At 39.7% G+C, this 19,588-nt stretch overlaps 1 protein-coding gene across 1 annotated transcript; it reads left to right on the top strand.

Annotated features, from left to right (window-relative positions):
* The first annotated feature begins 2,134 nt into the window (after positions 1-2,134).
* On the top strand, positions 2,135-17,845 carry kcnj16 (potassium inwardly rectifying channel subfamily J member 16). The gene is made up of 2 exons (XM_017700815.2): positions 2,135-2,208; positions 15,673-17,845. The coding sequence occupies exon 2, from the start codon at positions 15,689-15,691 to the stop codon at positions 16,808-16,810; it is 1,122 nt and encodes a 373-aa protein (XP_017556304.1). The 5' UTR covers positions 2,135-2,208; positions 15,673-15,688; the 3' UTR covers positions 16,811-17,845.
* Positions 17,846-19,588: the final 1,743 nt, after the last annotated feature.

Genomic DNA, 19,588 nt, shown 5'->3' with positions numbered 1-19,588 from the left:
ATACTGGCACATAATTTGGCTTATTTTAAGACATATGCTTGAAACAAGCAAAATTATCTACCAGTATAGTGAGATAATTTGATACAGAGCAATGTAAAAATAAAGTTAGGATTAGTGAGATTATGTTTTTTATAAGGTAATAAGTAACATAATCCCATTACAGCTTGACAGAAGTAATTAGTAACTTGTGAAATATTTTTTGAAGTAATTACCCCAACAAAGTGAGCTGTCTATACTGACATTAACACTAGCGTTATGTATAGTCTACTGAGCCTGTGCAGACTCTGTGCTGACTGAAAAAAACATAATTAGCTTTGAGACTAAAGTGACAAACTTTTTGTTTTCCTCTGCATTTTTTTAGTTCTTTGCATGGATAACTTATTTCATTGACTGTCTCAACACCTGGAAAATCACACCAAACAACCTTCTCTCAAGATGTAGATTATTTCTTAATTTTCTGCTTCACACCAGCTTGTCTTTATGCAGTTGAGCCATTACATAACAACATGGAATAGTCTGTTATAACCATGACTGAGAGGTGCATTGAAATTGCTAGAATCACGCAGAACAGCCGTTTTTAAAATGTATAGGTTATTTATCATTAACCCATATAGCATCTCATTTGTATTTTCATGGGGCCTATGGTTCATGAGGCCCTAGGTGGCTGCCTACCTTTGCCAAAGGCAAAGACTGGCCCTGGTCAAGGTCAATGTTTCTTTCTCTTAGTTGATGGATTCACAACAAGAACAAATCCAGATTGTAGAACTTTGTCCTCTAAGCACTTTCACAATATACTGATGTAATTGTGATCTTTGGGTATTCAATAATCAACATTTGCTATCAGTAATCAGTAATGGACATTTGCTACCAGGCAACTATTACCCGAGCATGTTACACCTACCACTACTAGAAAATGCACTGACATTCATGGGTCATTTTCATTTGGATCAGGATGCACCAGGTCCAGTAGCCAAGTATCTCCTTTTTCTTCCAAGCAGAAAAGCAGAAACAATCCATCCCACTACTGTTTATGAGTAAAGCTAACCTTGTTTTCAGTCAGATAAGGAAACAACATGCTCTACCGTCTGAAATCTGAGTGAGGGCCTGTTTCATACAAAGAATGGACGAACTGGTCCAGATGAGAGGGGCAGATACAAGCTCTCAGGTAGCTCTGAACCTGGAACTTAAAGAATAGAGATTCCAGACTTTGTTGTCAGCTCAAACACAGTCTTCATTGTGAAGCTCTGTTTTGCAGCTTTGTAAATTAAACTGGACGTCCTGTCTTCTTGGACGTCCTGTCAGCTTTTCTTATTTTGTTTTCCATGTCCAAAGCCTTTGAGGAACATTGCCAAACTGATTTAGATAATGCTGCTTTCAAGTGCAAAATGGGAGATTTGTTCACTTTACCAAGTTATGTTTGTGTGTTTTATGTGGGACATAAACACAGAGGGTGTGAAATGGTTGTTGAACCTTACTAGCTATACAATCAGCTGGCCTTTTAATCTTATTTATGGGTAATGCTTACATTTTACATTCTACAGTCAACTGACTGCATGATTATTACTGTGTTTTGGTGAATGTCACATACACATTTCATTGTTTTCTAGCTAAAAACTTTCAGTAGCCTGGGTTCTTATGTAAGAATAAACCATTGTCTCATGGAGGGTGAAGTGTAATCCTAGAAATGAATGTGCAGGTGCATGTAGTCACATGTACATGTTGTGTTTTGTTCTGGTTTCTAAGCACAGGGTTTGAACTCTAACTCAGTGAAGCTAGCATTAATACAAACACATTTGTATTACTGTCCTTATGGGGGTGCTGTAAACTGTATAGTGGTGAACACTGCTTCACCTTACTGCAACCTCTATCACTGAATGTAAATATTGCACGTTTCTTTATTAGAGTGGATAGGAATATATCCTAATATCACAATATTAGAATCACATGTTTGCATCATTGTGATTAAGTGTAGGAATAGCATTATTTGTCCCAACAAAGAGATTAAAACTAAGATCACACCCACCCTCATGCACACACACAACTTTCACCCCCTAGGAATATGCGAGTGTGTTTCTCAGTAAAGGTACAGGTGGGTTGGTACTCTCGCACACTCTTGCCCAATCCGGCCTCTGCTGCCAGTTAAGATAGAGTGTCGTGCTTTTACGTCCTCACTCCACACAAACTCAGCAGGGAAGAGGGACAGAGCAGGTAAGACACTTCTACTCCTCTTAGCTGATTAGGATCTCAGGTATCTCACAAGTCTAGCAACACTTTGCACTTTAGGTCTATTTATTCAAAGGATATTGTGAGGACATGAATTGAGACAAATCGAGCAAGCAAACTGCCCCAAGTGTCAAATTTGGCCAAACAATCTAGAATCATGACCATATTAAGCTGTGGATTGTGGGTGTGTGGCATTAGGGCAGAAAATGCAAGGTGTGGTTAGGACTCTCAGGGCTGGCTTCCGACACCCTTTCTCCATTCTGTGAGCCTGCGGTTCCCCCTTTTCCTGTTGGAGTCAGGCAGGGATCAAGTGTGGTGTGTGAGTGTGTGGAGATAAAGCGCCCGCTGGGTGGGTCGGAGGGCCAACAGAAGGAAGGGCTGGAACCGGGTAAGAGGGACACTTGAGCCAGTGAGGGAGGAGATGCTTTATGCAAGAGCCCCTTGAATGTGAATGACATCGGAATAGGCTGTAATCTGAGGCATGTGATCACAGGAACCAAATCATACAGCCCGACAAGTGCAATCTGCTGACAACAGATGGCCGTCATGGATACCGGATCAAGATTAGATTCTTAAAATGTGAGAGTTTTGGGGTGAGGCCCACTGAGTCTGATAAACTTAAGATGAACAGGAAACTCTGAAGATCAAAGGCTGGATTACAATTACTATTAACATAGATGGAGGAAATGACACTGAAAACTATGTAAAACTATAAATTTAACTGACACCAGATGGTCCCTCATTTACAACTACATATCTGAATAATCGGTCTGCAGTTTAAGGAGGTAAAGAGTCTTTTGGTAAACATTTCTTTTTTTGTCATTCAAACCCCTCATTTTGACAGACCATGAAAGTTCATTGTTTCATAAAATCTCACGATTTCAAATTCCTAAAAATGCCACAAACGAGCTCGCAAAAAAACCCAATAAGTTCCGAACTGTTACAGTAAAAGCAGGGGTGGGGTTGGCATTCATAATTATTTGCATTTCAAACATTCTTTCTAGTGCCATTCATGAGATTTTCATATTTCCAACAAATACTGTGTGAGAGCAGGTGTCAAACACAATCTCTTTTATTCCTAATGCCCTTTTTTCACTGCCAACATCAAGTATGTTGGTAATTGTAGAGGGACCCTTAATGGACATCAGCATTTTAGCCTCCAAGAGGTATGTGCGCTTTACCTCACGCACAACTCAGTCCCTTACACTCTCGTCCAAGCCATGGTTACACAACCTTTAACTTTGCTAAACTTAGCTCTTCCGTTCCAGTCCGTAGGATCCCTTAATGGAGTTGGTGAAACTTTAGCTAAATAATATACACTTGACTTCTATTGCCAGAAACAGTGAAGGTCAGAATGGGTGAATTAAGTCCTAGGGCAAAACAGAAAAAAAAAAAAAAAAACGACCTGATCTCCACACGGGATGGTCTCGTCCCAGTGAACCCTGAATGGCTGGAAGAATGTTATTTGCTTAAAGTGGGCATGTAATGGACTTGTAAGGGCCTGGAGCAGTACAGGAAACATAACATTGCCAATGGAGGTCAGAACACTGCCACATGACCTGGATGACAAGAAGCTAAAGGCCATGTCCCCGTCCAGTTCCCCATTAGCAGCAGGGTGTACACTGGTAGAAATAAAGGATCTGTACAGGTATGAATTTTGTTCATCAAGGTGACAATGTAAATATTCCCTCAAAGGCATAACAGTGGTTTTAAGGTGCAATTGTGTACCTTAAGTACATTTTTCCAGGTGAAAAGCTGGAAAATATTTGTAGCTTTTTATAACCTAATGTTTTAAAACAGAATAAAATAAAAAGACTGGAGACGTGACGGGATTTGTGGAGTTTTAGAGAATATAATTTCAATGGATTACAGTACAATTATGTTCCCTGACTAATACTACTGAGATGTACCCTTGAGGGTACCACCCCAGTGACAAGAGGGGCTCTGCCCCAGTGAGTTTCGTACCTTTTTTCTGAGTGTAGAACCACCAACGAGCCCTGAAACTGAAAACTACTATATGATGAAAGGAGTGGGTGGATCATGTGGTTATGGCTAAGAAGTTATCTTCCTGAAATACTATCCTTACATGACACCGTGTAGCATGGGTAATTTGTGCTGGAAAGACAACAAGAGAAAGATGGAAAGAAAAGAAAGGCAGACAGAGTATGCGTTGTTATACTCTTTGACCGTGTCTATATGTGACACTTGCTCTTGTGACAGTGTTGACGGCTGTGCTGATACTCGCACTAATATGCTGTTTTGTACACAGTGAGTTCTAACTGATAAAACACACAACATTACACAGTTGCTGTTTTGGTCTAGTACACATCAAACAGTATGGATCCACTGTCAGGTGTTAGAAATTAAAATGTTTTCAAGAGCATAGAGATCATTAATTGGTTTACAGACTAGAGATGCACACAGCTACTTGAGTACTCAGCCAATCATTTGCAACCATTAGCGCTAGTATTCAAATACTGAAATCACTCTTTGAGTATCCGTTACATTTCATCATGGAAAGACACCAAAAATTTTACAGAGCTTCAGGGAAACATGATTTTACGTTTTAACTTGACTGTACTATGTGACAGTTTTGCAAGTAAGTTTCTTATAGTTTGCTACTACAAAACCTTACCATGGGCACACTGCCAATAACACATTATTTAGGAAGCGACTGAGAAAAATAGTTTGGTCGGCTTTGGTCCAACCTTTTTTGCTAACTCCAAAAATAGTGAAATATTCCAAAAATACTCCTATCACATCATCCACTGAGAAGAAAGACTGTTTACATCGTGTGTAGATTTCATGATGAATGAACCAAAAAGAAATGGCCCAAAATAACTTGGAAAAAGTCTTGTTACATTGACTTACATTAAAAATAAAGTATGCTTATTCCTTCTCCTATAAAGTTATCATTTTGGAGATACAAGTTTTTGTTTTGACAGCAGTGACATGATAAGTTCTTATCACGAAAATTTACTGATTTAACGTCAGCTATTTTTTTATAATAAAATGTTTTCAAATTTTAACTTCCAGTGCTATCATCTAAAGAAAACCTACAGCCCGACAGCTGAAGTCCATTTTTGTTTTCCTTTCTAGATACTAAAATATGCATGTCTCTATATTGATCCTTGCTTCATTTGGAACATCCAGGATCTTTTATGTAAGCTACATATACATTATTTTATGAAGCTTGAATTTTATGGTAAAATAACTCATTTTGAATCATAATGGACTCTTGAGTAGCTCTTGGTGATGGTATGCTAATTTTGACTTTATACAACTGTACCATATGGCAGACTTTTTTTCATTACAAAGCCTATTTTGGCCACTGTAATGATGTACTAGGTGCAAAGGCTCACTAGTGGCCTAGATCAAAGGAGCTATCACAGCTCTTTTGCACTTTTGTCTTATTACATATGCAACTAAAGGACGTTCCTTCTCAAAGTGCAAAACACTGGGAAGATATTATTATAATAAAGCACCCACACTAAATTTAAATCGCTGTTTTGTTACACTCTGGCTGTGTTTTGCAACACTCATTACAGTTAAAAGCAGGTTTTATCTGAATAAAGATTAAGCAGTTTTCTTTTTCTAAATTATCATTAAAATCACATATTAAAACCCTTTTGATTATATTATTTCTGCATTGCTAAAGCTCCTCATTTCACAGCCTTTGATGAAATGCACATAACTCGCCACAAGTTCAAAATCATATAGTTCCCAAACAACTAGCATATACACAGTGAAATTAAAGAGGGATTTTACAATATTCCATAGCAGTTCAGCTAAAAAAATTAACAGAGACTCAAAATAATTCTTTTTTTTCCAGCATTCGACTTACAAAATCAAAATCTTGAGAAAAGAAATAATTTTTTTGGCCTAGAGAGTCAGGAGGGTATGTTGTGCTGGTCATATGCTAATTTCAATGTTGTGTCTTTGTTCATTTGCATGGAAAATTTTAGAAGATAACCTGCTAAATTGGCCACCCCACCAGCACAGTGTGGGTAAAGAGCACCTCTTTTAGTAAATCTGCCCACGGTTCTTTACTCTTGGGTAAAATTTTGAAAATTAATTGACTGGCTACATGTTCACTTGTCATCAACAGTATTCACATATAAAATATTGAAAATTGCTGCTCTTAGCCTTATCTTTCTGCATATATACACACTTGCAACAAATACTTGGGTGTTAATACAGTGATTCTCTGAGCAGAACAAACATGCACAGTTGGAGAGGTTGTTAAGTATAAACTGTGCCCTCTTGTGTTATGTGAAGTGTGGACTATGCAGAAGCAGGTCTCCACTTTCTCTTTCGGAGGCCTAAGTCTTCTCAGTGATTTGAAGAAACAGAAGGCTGAACGGTGTGTATTCAAAGCATGCAGAGGTCATCAGCAGGACATGGTGTTTTTCAAAATGACTATTCCTTTTGACCTTTGGGCTTCCTGCATTTCTCCGGTTTTATCCATACGATCTCTTACTCATGTAACTACTTGGTAGCAAAGCAAGGAAGGGTTGGAGTGAGTACCCTGTGTGACTCACTGTAAGTGCTAGCATTGTTCATCTCACAGTCCGAACGGCAAACTGCTTGCATTTTACCATCTTCCAGTTTTGTCTAACGTGGTTTTGCAGTTTTAAAAATAGTGAACAAATTGATTCAAACCTTTTCGTATCCTGATGGACAATGTGTATGAACTAGAAGGGAAATTTGGGACCAACGAGACTTTGTTGATGAGCTCATGAGACCCACATATTTAACCATGTTAGGACTTAATGCGTTTTAAGTGGAAGAATTACCAGAGAGTCGGCTCTGATTAAGCCATGTGAAGGGCTCGTTGTCAATGTCTTCATAAACTTTCCTTGTAAGTAACAGAAAAGGCTTTGTGCAGAGAGATGTGCATCTTTATTAGCTTCTATTAGTTGCGACTTGGCAGGAGTGAGAGTATTCATGATATGTTTGCGAACGAAGCAATGAGGCGACCTGCTCCAGAGCACTGGGAACAGGGGGGCACCTATAGGACAGCAAGAGTAGAAGCTCTGTAGCCATACATTTTACATTCTTTAGCCTTTAAATCAGGCAGTGCAATGAAAATAAATTGGTTTGTCGGTTTTATGGTTCCTTCTAGTAGGAATATGCACAGTTCCCTAAATCTGTTTTACAAATCCATAATTTCAAATCGTAAATCTAGTCTGCTGTGGGTGCTGGTCAGATGAAAAGAAAGAAAGAAAGAAAGAAAATTGATCCACAGTAATAAAATAAGATTTACAACAAATGCACAATGAACTTAGCTGAAAGTTCAGTCATGTATTTATCTGTTATTCAAAGAAATGAAAGAAAATGGACTGAAAGTTGGTTGCAGTGGAAGGTGGCATCAGGAAGTGTGTTATATTTCCCTTGCAGAAAGACGATGTGTTACAGATCAGCAAAATGTGTGAAAAAAGCAGAATTATATTGCTTTCTTTTGATCCTTTTATTAATTAGAGTCAATTTCAGGGCTAAACTTCCCCTAAAACAGATTAGGCCCACTAAAGAAATCCTGTTCAAATTTTGATTAGAGTCGACATCTTAAGTTGTGTTGTTGCTCTCCAGTTGGCGTTAAGCTCATATCAGGAGCTCTTAGTGAAAGCTGGTTTTCTCTACAGGAACAATGAATACTGTTTTCAAAAAGTGTAGCTGTAGCACTCTGTGGTAATCTAAAAGGTTCCAAACATGATGAATTTTTGCTGTACAGACTTTCGTCCTCCAAATTTTGCCAGAACATCTGAATTTCACTCTCTGTATGGAGCTGAAACATGAATGTTGCTGCAGACCAGCTAACACTGCCTCACCTTAAATTGACCTTATATAATAGATAGTTCAGGTAAAATCAGGTTGACTGACCTGCATTCAAAACCGTTGCAAAATACATGATATACACACATTCACGACCACCTCACAACTGAACTCTGTATTGCTGCACTATATCATTAAACATCTTTGTGCTACTAACGGAACAATCTTTGACTCTAATGCTGCTTGCATAGACCACTGAGTGTACTGATGAAGTAAAAACCCTTTTATAATTAAACTGTGTGGCTGACAACTTATTTTCTTAACTGAAACTAGGCTGGTCAGCTAGCTAACAAGCTAAAAGATAGCCAACAGGCTAAATATCTTCATCATTAATATTACAGGTTTGAATTAAAGTACTTACAGTATTATTCATTTTAAAACGGCAGTATAAAAGTCTAAAGAATGTCACTTGAATATCTTACATATTCCACATGTCTATGTATTATTTATTTATTTATAACCATTATAGCCTGCTTCACCTGCTTCTCCCCATTTCTGTATTTTAATATTTAATACTAATAGCAATCTCTGATAGCAGTTCTTGCAAAACTAACAAACTCGTATCAGCTTTGAAGCATTTTGTTTTGTTATTTTCGAAAATACCATCATTCTCATAGAGAAACCCAGCTTAGACTCAGAGCTCCTAATATGGGCATAAAGTCAACTGCAGAATGACACACAACCTCAAAGAGCTAAGTTGTGGAGTTTGTGATAAGAAAGCAACAACATGAAAGATCCAGTATTACAACCTCAATTGTGTACTTTGGAAACCTGTCACCCAAGGCACATGACTTTCAGCAAGGATGACATTCTGCCTGTCTCATGAGACTTCACAGAATCTGGCAACCACAGCTATGCCTGTGTCCAGGAAAAAAAAAAGCTGAGGTTTGTATTTATCGAGTCCTAGAGTAGGACGGGCCATGCCTTGTCCTCATCTTCATAATCATGAGGATATTAAAAGGCAAGAGCTATTCCTAAATCAGCACTCTTAATCTGACCACATGTTCAGTTCACGCAGTTCAGCCCTTCAGCAAGTGGAGCCTGTAGCCCAGCAGGGTGGGGTTAGCGTTTAGCACTGAGGACGCTAGTAGTGGTTTGGCCGTGACTGATCTGTCTCTTGCCTGTGGATTGCACGGTGAGATGCTTCCAGTTTCCATCTTTTCTTTTCTCTCCCCTTCTCTCACCCCGGGTGTCTGGAGTGCACCAGCGCTTCCTCAGCTGGCTGAGGGACAGAGCTCTGCACTCCACCCAGACAACAGTCACTTCGCACGGCTGGCCGAAGCCCATTCAGGTCTCACCCAGGAGCACTAAGCCATCAGAGTGCAAAGAAAATGGGTAGCAGGAGGTCACAACAGCCAAGCATGAATGTGCCTGCCTCAGCAGAGCAAATGTTTCATTAGATTAGATGTTTTACATTGGAAATCAATAAGTTGCTCTAAAGATGATGCTTTCAAAGGCTGTTACATGAAAGGTACAATGGTGTAAAAAGGGTTATACACTGATACACTGATCAGGCATAACATTTTGACCTCTTTGTTTCTACGCTCATTGTCCATTTTATCAGCTCCACTAAGTATATAGGTGCACTTTGTAGTTGTACAATTACAGACTGCAGTCCATCTGTTCCATATATATAATATATCTGCCTGAATATACTGTGTGTGTGTGTGTGTGCGTGTGGGTGTGTGTGTGTGTGTGTGTGTGCGTGTGGGTGTATTGCCATTGCAAAGCATTCAAGGGTTTATGATGCAATACCCTACACACCATTTCTAAAAGCATGTCAGAATAAAAGTCCTTTGTTGTTGGTAGTGCCATGACTGATTGATTGATTGATGATTGATTGATCCTTTTTAATAATTTATCATGAGATTCAGGGAAACACAAGTTTTATGTTTAAGAGGACAATACAATGTGAAAGTTTAGCAAATATATTCTGCATAAATTATGCTTTGCTACTAAAAAATGGGAGTGCCTGAACGTGATACCAAGGATGTGCTGTTAAGGACATGACTGAGAAGGCAGAGACGCTCAGAGAGTGCAGCTGGTGCTCTGGTGTGGCTTTTTTGCTAGCTAGGCTAACTACTCTAGCTAATGTTAGATAGATCCAGAAGCAAACACATTTCACTGACAAAGTGGAATGGTTCAATTTGTAATTAAAAACAAGGCGTGTCTTGCTATGTATCAGAGTTTTAGTACTTAGCATGAACCCAAGAGGACAGAAAATCAATGAAAAACATGTCCATTATAGGCCATTTGTTTATTTTTGCTCATAATAACAAATAAAGTTAATCACAATCAAAATTATTACACTTTCAGCTCACAGGCACTCCAGGCTAACATTTTCTGAAAAGGTATCTGAGGTATCAAATTTCTGTTAACATTTACATGTCAAATAATGGATAATAATCTGAGCAGTCCAGGGTCTCCTGAAAATAACAACATAGCATGTGTGACTGTCACATGTAAGTACTTTGTTTTGCAATTGTAATTGACCCAAAATACCAAAAACATTCCCCAAAATTCTAGGTTTCTAAAGGTTAACCTATCTGAATAGGCAGCTTCTGTCTTTAATCAGATACAGGACTTCCCATTTCTCTCTGCTATTACTAAATAAGTTTCAAATGTTGACCTCCAGCGCTATTGTTTAAAAACTAAGCCAAATTTTTGGCAAAATTTGATCTTTCACCATTTTGTTGTTGCTTTTTCCTTCCCTGACATTAACAATATGTTTTGCTTAAGTTTTATGGATACTCAGATATCAAAATTAGTCCAAATGCACATTGTTAATATGAACAAGACACAGCAAAGAAATGTGAAGTGATGAACATTCCTGGTGAAATAGCATAGAAGAGCGCAGATGACCTAGAAATTCTTAACTGTATACAAAAATTAAGTAAACAAAACAAAAGATGCTACATTCCTCTGAGGAGGACCACCATCCGATGCCATGTAGTTGCTGAGAATGCTGTAAACTGGCAAGATCCATCTTATTGCAACAAAATCTCCAGGCAACTAATCTATTATGATAAACTGTATTGACACTAAGCAAAGAGGAAAGTATGGAAAAAAAGAGAATCACAAACGGTAAACATTCCCAGATTGATATCCCAAAATAGACCGAGGAAGTGAGCAAAGATTACCAGTCGAGCAAATGACAGACAGGAATATGAAAGAACACGTGAATAAAATTATGACAAAACCCACTGTGGAAAAACTATGGAATGAATTCTCTCCATCAATACCCCCCCATCCCCAACCCCAAACCACCGCCACCAACACACACGCACACCACAGACCAGACACACACGCATACACAAGGATACACACTCTTTCTCTCTGCTTCATTTGTCTACTTTTCAAAGTATCCAAGCTTTTCATGGTCAACCAAAAGAGAAGAAAAGACACAATGCCTGTCCATTTACAGACAATGTTGCCATGGAGAGAGAGAGAGAGACACAGAGAGAGAGAGAAGAGGCAGAGAACACAAACTGGAGAATTCCACTGATCGGCCAGTCCGCTGTTTGATACGTAGCAGACGATTTCGCTTAATTATTTCCTTTAACGGTAAAAGTAGGAAAAGCAGGCGGAAAATGGGCAAGCCAGGGCCGGGTGAGTGAAAGGCCATGTGGTCCACTGACAACAATACACTCAGAGGGAGCATGCCTGCATCTCAACACAGCCGCAGAGTTACAGCGCTGGCCAGCAGTGAGCTAGGGCCGCTCATTTATCTGTCACTTACAGGCACTGCTTTGGGAGAGGAAATGGAAATAAAACTTTATCTGTGCGGGCGTAGTGTTTTTGGGGTTGTGGCTTGGTTTCATTCATTGAACAGCGCGATGGGTCCTGCGTCAAGGCCAGCTGTAAATGCACTCGCAAGAACGGTTGCCCATAATTCAAACTACAGTACAGAAGTAAGTGAGTGATGTACATGTATGTACATGATGTGGGTCAGGATGGATCTTTTTGTGGTCAATTTCGATCTAGTTGGGATCAAAGAGAAAGTTCTTTGGCTGTATTGGGGTTCGGACCAAAATTTCAGGCCCGATTGAGGCTCTAGCAGTAAGAGTGCTTGAGTTCACGAAGCCCCAGTAAAAATCAATATGGAAAACATGTATATATGAATGTCTGTATGCATGTATGTATGTTATGAATCCATTCTCTGATCACTGTAGGTCACCCCTACCGGTGATCAGGTGATGAACTGGTAGGTGATGAACCGGTAGATGTGACAATGACAAAAATTAGCATCTGTTTCTGTTTGTGGCTGAGAACATGTGCAAGTATGTGTGCTCTTATTTGTGTAAACCCTGAACAAACTCTAAACCGCTTCATCATAACCTTTAAAAACGTGACTCTGTGGTTCTCACTTGTGCATGTGAATGAGTGTGTACGTGTGTGAGTGTGTGTACATGTGGTTGCATAGATGTGCGTGTCCATGGATGAAATGAAGCATGAACAACACTCTGTTCCAGGGGGGAAAGTCCACATTACAAAGTAATTGCACTGCTAGTGACGCTGCAACTGCACAATAATACAGGTAGATGTCAATTATATCATATGCTGTAACTTCAGAACACAAAACGTGTTCGTTTACAGTACAGAGTTATCAATGACTGGTTGTCAACATTGCTAAAGCTCTGCCAGAACACAGAGGCTGGTCCACGTTTGAGTGACTTCAATCTTGTGGCCGACTTCTTGCATGAATTCTTCTGTTTCTGTAGGACCCAAAACTAGATTAGTCCCATTTAGAATTGACTACTTTGCCAGGGGGGCATCTGAAGCTTTCAAACATCTCCTCTTTGATAAAACTTCATGAGTCCAAATATTTGTGTCATTATGGTGATATGATCAAACGAAAAGACAAGGATATTGTGAGCGTATAGGACTGCTTTACAACCCGTAGCTACCATGGTAATCTCCCTTTTAATCAGCTTGTATGATTTGATTGACAGCATAGCTAGGAAGGAGAAAGATCTGCCACTCAGACAACATCATTGAGATGTTTTCTGATTCAGGAGGAGATTAATAGAGGAGACTAAATGTGTGCAGCAATAGTAAAAAAAACACTTTTTAGTGACTATGAGCTTTTTTACTCAACACAAGGCAACATCTGCCTGAGAAATCACAGAGATGTATGTCCAGACAGAACTAAAAAGATCAAACCACTGCTGACTTCAGTGAATTAAAAAAGGCCGATATGGTGGAATTAATTGGAAATAAGCACCTGTAAATGAGGAAATTACCCCAGGACCCCATGTTTAATCCCATCCTAACTGGGCTCATGAGAAATTCTGGATTACAAGTACTATAGAAAAAGGTATTTAGCATTGGTTTAACACATTAGTTGCCTAAATAGTAGACTTATGATCCATCACAAGCTCTTATCTTGAATCTTCTGCATTCCCTTCTGATATCCTTCAACGCGTCTCCCAGTGCCAGTCTTGGAGCACCCCCACACAGTTTAGGATTTTCCCTGGTCTAGGACACACTCTAGCTGGCCTGAGAGCCATTGATTCACTTCTTGTGGTAACTACCAAGCTCTTTGTGAGCTGAATCAGAGTGTGGCCATGTCTAAGAATGAAATCTGGGCACTTCATCACTACTCCTTCACTGGGAGTGGACAACGCAACTCCAATGTCATTCAGCCAACAACCACCCTTGGGCCTCTAAACAAAATGATAAAATTACAGACTCTTGTACAATATTTCTCCTTCAGTGTTCTTTGGCTCATATTTGCTGATGAACAATGCACCTACATTCAAACGCATAATTTTCAAATGACTTGTTTTATCAATTAAGTAAAAAATAAGTTGAAACATCCTCTACAGAACACGTCTATTTGCTGAATTTAACATATTGTAAAACAATAAAACATAAAATGTGAGCTATGAAAACATTACAATGTTATTGTTATTATGTTTTATGTTTTCCCGTGTTTTACGTTTTAACCCAGCAGATAAAAAAAGAAAGAAAAAACAGAAATTGCATTTTCAAACAACAACCACCCCCCAAAAAAACATCCGTTTTTAATTCAAATTGTATATATACCTATTTTATATATATATATATATATATATATATATATATATATATATATATATATATATACCACTACAGGTGCAATGCAGCACATGTGTACATATTTGTAAAACGGCAATTCATTGTGAGAACAGAGAAAGAAAAGAAGAAAAATGAAACAAGACATAAGACTACACAGCCTATATGCGTATCATTGTTAATTCTACCCAGCAAAACAAACCAAACATGTAATTTGACTATGGGTGTTCAGGGATTTGCACATGGTTGTTCACCAATCATAAATTATTTCAAATTGGGAAGTGCATTAGTATGAAGTAGCCACTTCCACTCAGCATGAAGGTCACAGTGTCTTTTTTGGACAATGTTGGGGGAAGTCCCTGAGCCATTGCTCATTCTACCCACTTTCATTGGTGGCCTGCTGAAAGTCTGTTTCCAGCTGCCCTGGTGTTAAAACACCACCCTGGAACAACAAGCCTCCCTGACCACAACCCTTCTTCCACCTCCACCCAAGCAGCTCTGCCCACGCCACCATCACTCTCCGCAACACTGATGACCAACACACAAAGCATGCCTCTGTTTTTCTAAATAGCTTAGATTTTACTGTTGCCATATATAGGCAGTGCTCATTAAAGTACGAGAACACCAGAACTGTGTTAAAGACTCACTCTAGAGAACATCCAGGAAGGTTATCAAATCATGAAAGAATACTAATGAACTACTAATATATTATAATAAAATTCAGTGTTTAGTACTTACATGGTAATAGTATATAACACTAATATTATTTGTATTACTATATTGTTATTATAACTATAATATTACTGTATAATATATATATATATATATATATATTACAGTTTCTTAGAAATTCAAAACTGATCATTTAAACTCTTCATCCATCTTATTGAAATAAGCTTTACAACATGTTCACAACACATTGAACATGTTTTTTCCTTTCAAACAGGATTTCCCTTTCTTCTATAAACAGAATGCCTTCCAAATAATTTATGATTTTGGTGGTCAACGGATGTTATTAACGCATAAGAACCATCACTAATGAAGCAAATAGTGGAGAACTATTGCAATATCTGTAATGGGAAGTCATGATTGTACATGTTCTTTGTCGCACATATTTTTATTGCAATCAAATGTTTGACTTATTAACAGCAATACCAGGTCTATTGTGCTGCTTATGAGGTTTCTGATTACCTTCCTCCGGATGGTTACAATCAATGGATCTGTTGTTAATCATGGTTAAAAACCAACATCCTCTGCAAATGTAATGCTCTTTGAGAAGCACTACATGGCTTTGCTAGATAAACAGACAAATCTCAGGCGCCCCACGAATGTTACTTGAGAATCATTTAAAGCAGTAGTTCCAACGTTTTTGTGAAAAACTGACAAATCAAGGTCTTCAAGATCATCTGAATATTAAAGCCAGGTGTTTTAGACTGAACTCAAAAATACAGGCCAACAGATTTCCATGAGCAGGGCCAGTCACTCAAGACCATCTTATCCTGTCGATGCTAAGGCCTTGATTCTGATAGGAAACACTCATTAGTATGTTTTTGTTTCCAGATCTGAGGACAGCAGCATGAACTCAAGCACGGCACAATCCAGCACAATCCAGCACAAGTATTCCAACATCCAGCACTGTAACAATGACCTCAGCATTTGCACTGATGATGGCTGCTACTCCAAGAAGAGACGTTATGTGCGCAAGGACGGCAGCTGCAACATGGTCTTCCGGCATGTTCCTGGAGAATGGCTCCTGTATGTGACAGACATTTTCACCACCCTGGTAGAGATCCGCTGGAGGGTCATGTTTCTCACGTTTGCCCTTTCCTATATCCTGTCCTGGCTGTTTTTTGGGATCCTCTTCTGGATCATCGCACTGGCCAATGGTGACGTAAAGGATCCCATGAACGAGCCGTGCATCTATGAGGTGCGAAGCTTCACGGCAGCATTTCTCTTCTCTCTCGAGACACAGACAACCATTGGCTATGGTGCACGAGGCATGTCTGAGAACTGCATGCTGGCCATAATCATTGTGACCATCCAGGACATCATAAGCGTCTTCATCGACACTTTCATAATCGGGATTGTCATAGCCAAAATGGCATCAGCCCGGAAGAGAGCGCAGACGGTGGGATTCAGCAACACTGCCGTGATTAACCTGCGCAATGCACATCTGTGCCTGTCATGGCGAGTGGGCGACTTCCGTCGAAACCACATCGTAGAGGGGACTGCACATGCCCAGCTGGTTCAACAGACAGCGCACATGACTGGCAAAGTTGACATATCCTACCATGACCTACAAATCCAAAATAGCCACATCATTTTGGCCACACCAGCCACCATTGTCCATATAATTGGTCCCAGCAGCCCTATGTACAAGATAGGCTTGCAAGATCTGCGGAGGGACAGCTTTGAGCTAGTGGTGTCATTCACCTACACAGATGACTGCACCGGGATTCTCCACCAAACACGCACCTCCTACACCCCCAACGAAATCCTGTGGGGCCAGCAGTTTCAGGAGATGCTGAGAGTTAACCGAAAACACTACAGAGTGGACTATGCCCTGTTTCACCAGACCATTAAAGTCCCACTGCCGGAAATTAGCGCAGAGGAGTACGAACTAAAGAAGCATTCAGCTTGTCCTCAACATGAGCTCCAAAATGTCAGTCCTTCTGAGGTGTCTCAGGAGTTGTTTTAAAACATTATTAAAGCATTATTTAAAACACTACATTATAGCAGCATATTCTGCAACACATGAGGATAAATGGCTTAGATAATGTGTGTATGTGTATAGCAGTGTAACGTAGGGTATATGAAACAAAGATCATGTAAGGCACTCTTGTTCAGTAGTATTCACCCTCAAAAATCAAACTGAATCACTTCAAACAGGCCTGTAGCTTTGTGCATTACATGTAAATGTAAGATATATAAAATATTTAGAATATTATGCTCCAGCACAAATAATGTAAATGCATTACATGGATGCTATTAAGCAAAAACATCTAACTTTATATAAGCACATTCTAATTAGAAAAGCACATATGAATGTAAGTGGGAGTTTCCCACATGTAGTGGTAGGCTTCTGATCCTACAGATATTAGAATTCATATTATATGGCATATATAATATATAGGACTATACTGGTATTTGTGTGTGTGTGTGTGTGTGTGTGTGTGTGCGTGTGGGTGTGTGTGTGTGTGTGTGTGTGTGTGTGTGTGTGTGTGTGTGTGAGTGACTTGTAAATGTATGAGATGTTTCTGACCAGTGCCCACACTGGAGCCTTCTAAACATGTGAGCTTTGAAAAATGACCAAGACCAAAATGTCTAGAAAATGAAGATCAACCTTGTGTCTAGGAAAACTGACCCTGAAGAGCTGGACACAACAATCTAATATAATAAACATGCAACAAATGTGCCTGTTTTATCCACCACAGGGCTAATTGCATTTTCTGTACATTATTTATAATTGAAATAAATGTTAACCTCATGATTTCAGCCTTATTTGTACATTGAATATGTAGCCTAATGCGGCAGGGCAAACTCAGGACATCCAGTTAAAGTCTCTACATTGTTTCAGTTGGTGTGCTGTGTTTATTATTATTATTGTTGTTGTTGTTTTGTTGTTGTTTTGTAAATATTCTTATAAAACGGTAATGATATACTGTTGTATATATCTTAGACTTTGAGACTCCATGTCTTTTTCTCTATATTATATTATAATATGGAATATAAACTCCTATTTTGTCAGTGGCTTTTTAATTTTCTATTCAAGGTTTGTTTATGTCAAATTATGATCATCCTAAACAGAGAGATAGAGGATGTACAGCAGGTTAGTCTGATAAAGGATAGAGAAGGAAATGTACTAGTGAGTGAACAGAGAGTGTTGAGTAGATGGAAGGAGTACTTTGAAGAACTAATGAATGAGGAAAACGAGAGAGAGAGGAGGACAACAGGAGGAGAGATAGTGGATCAGGAAGTGCAGAGGATTAGTAAGGTGGAAGTGAGGGCAGCTTTTAAAGGGATGAAGAATGGAAAGGCAGTTGGTGCAGATGACATACCTGTGGAGGTATGGAGATGTTTAGGAGAGAAGGCAGTGGACTTTTTAACCAGGTTGTTTAACAAAATCCTGGAGAGTGAGAGGATGCCTGATGAGTGGAGAAGCAGTGTACTGGTCCCCATTTTTAAGAACAAGGGTGATGTGCAGAGCTGCAGTAACTACAGAGGAATAAAGTTGATGAGCCACATCATGAAGGTATGGGAAAGAGTTGTTGAAGCAATGCTAAGGCGAGAGGTTCAGATCAGTGAGCAGCAGTTTGGTTTCATGCCCAGAAAGAGCACCACAGATGAAATTTTTGCGTTGAGAGTGTTGGTAGAGAAGTACAGAGAAGGTCAGAAGGAGCTACATTGTGTCTTTGTGGATCTAGAGAAGGCATATGATAGGGTGCCAAGACAGGAACTGTGGTACTGTATGAGGAAGTCAGGTGTAGCTGAAAAGTATGTTAGGGTGGTGCAGGACATGTATGAGGATAGTGAGACAGTGGTGAGGTGTGCAGTTGGAGTGACAAATGGCTTCAAGGTGAAGGTAGGGTTACATCAGGGATCAGCTTTGAGCCCCTTCTTGTTTGCAGTGGTGATGGACAGGTTGACAGATGAGGTCAGGCAGGAGGCTCCATGGACCATGATGTTTGCAGATGACATTGTAATCTGTGGTGAGAGTAGAGAGCAGGTGGAAGAGAATCTGGAAAGTTGGAGGTTTGCACTGGAGAGGAGAGGAATGAAGGTCAGTAGAGATAAGACGGAATACATGTGTGTGAATGAGAGGGAGGCAGGTGGAAAGGTGAAGATGCAAGGAGTAGAGGTCGTAAAGGTGGATGACTTCAAATGTCTTGGGTCAACCATCCAGAGCAATGGATAGTGTAGAAAAGAGGTGAAGAAGAGGGTGCAGGCAGGATGGAGTGGGTGGAGACGGGTGTCAGGGCTGATGTGTGACAGAAGGATAGCAGCAAGAGTGAAAGGGAAGGTTTACAAGACAGTAGTGCATCCTGCTATGATGTATGGTTTGGAGACTGTGGCTCTGTCTAAAAGACAGGAGGCTGAGCTGGAGGTGGCGGAGATGAAGATGCTGAGATTTTCATTGGGAGTGACAAGGATGGACAAGATTAGAAATGAGCAGATCAGAGGGACAGTGAAGGTGGAGCAGTTTGGAGGTAAAGCCAGAGAGGTCAGGTTGAGATGGTTTGGACATATGTTGAGGAGGAATAGTGGATATATTGGTCAAAGAATGTTGGAGATGGAGCTGCTGGGTAGAAGGAGAAGAGGTAGACCTCAGAGAAGGTTTATGGATGTAGTGAAGGTGGACATGGAGATGGTTGGTGTAAAAGTAGGGGAGGCAGTAGATAGGGCAAGATGGAGACAGATGATCCGCTGTGGCTGTGAGCAGCCGAAAGAAGAAGAAGAAGATGATCATCTTAGCAAG

Source organism: Pygocentrus nattereri, chromosome 13, assembly GCF_015220715.1.
Source record: "Pygocentrus nattereri isolate fPygNat1 chromosome 13, fPygNat1.pri, whole genome shotgun sequence".
Classification (NCBI taxonomy): domain Eukaryota; kingdom Metazoa; phylum Chordata; class Actinopteri; order Characiformes; family Serrasalmidae; genus Pygocentrus; species Pygocentrus nattereri.
This window is presented reverse-complemented; position numbering and strand designations above follow the sequence as displayed.

Bases quoted from the DNA above. Each gene is read 5' to 3' on its own strand.
- kcnj16 (XM_017700815.2), top strand. From the start codon at position 15,689: ATGAACTCAAGCACGGCACAATCCAGCACAATCCAGCACAAGTATTCC.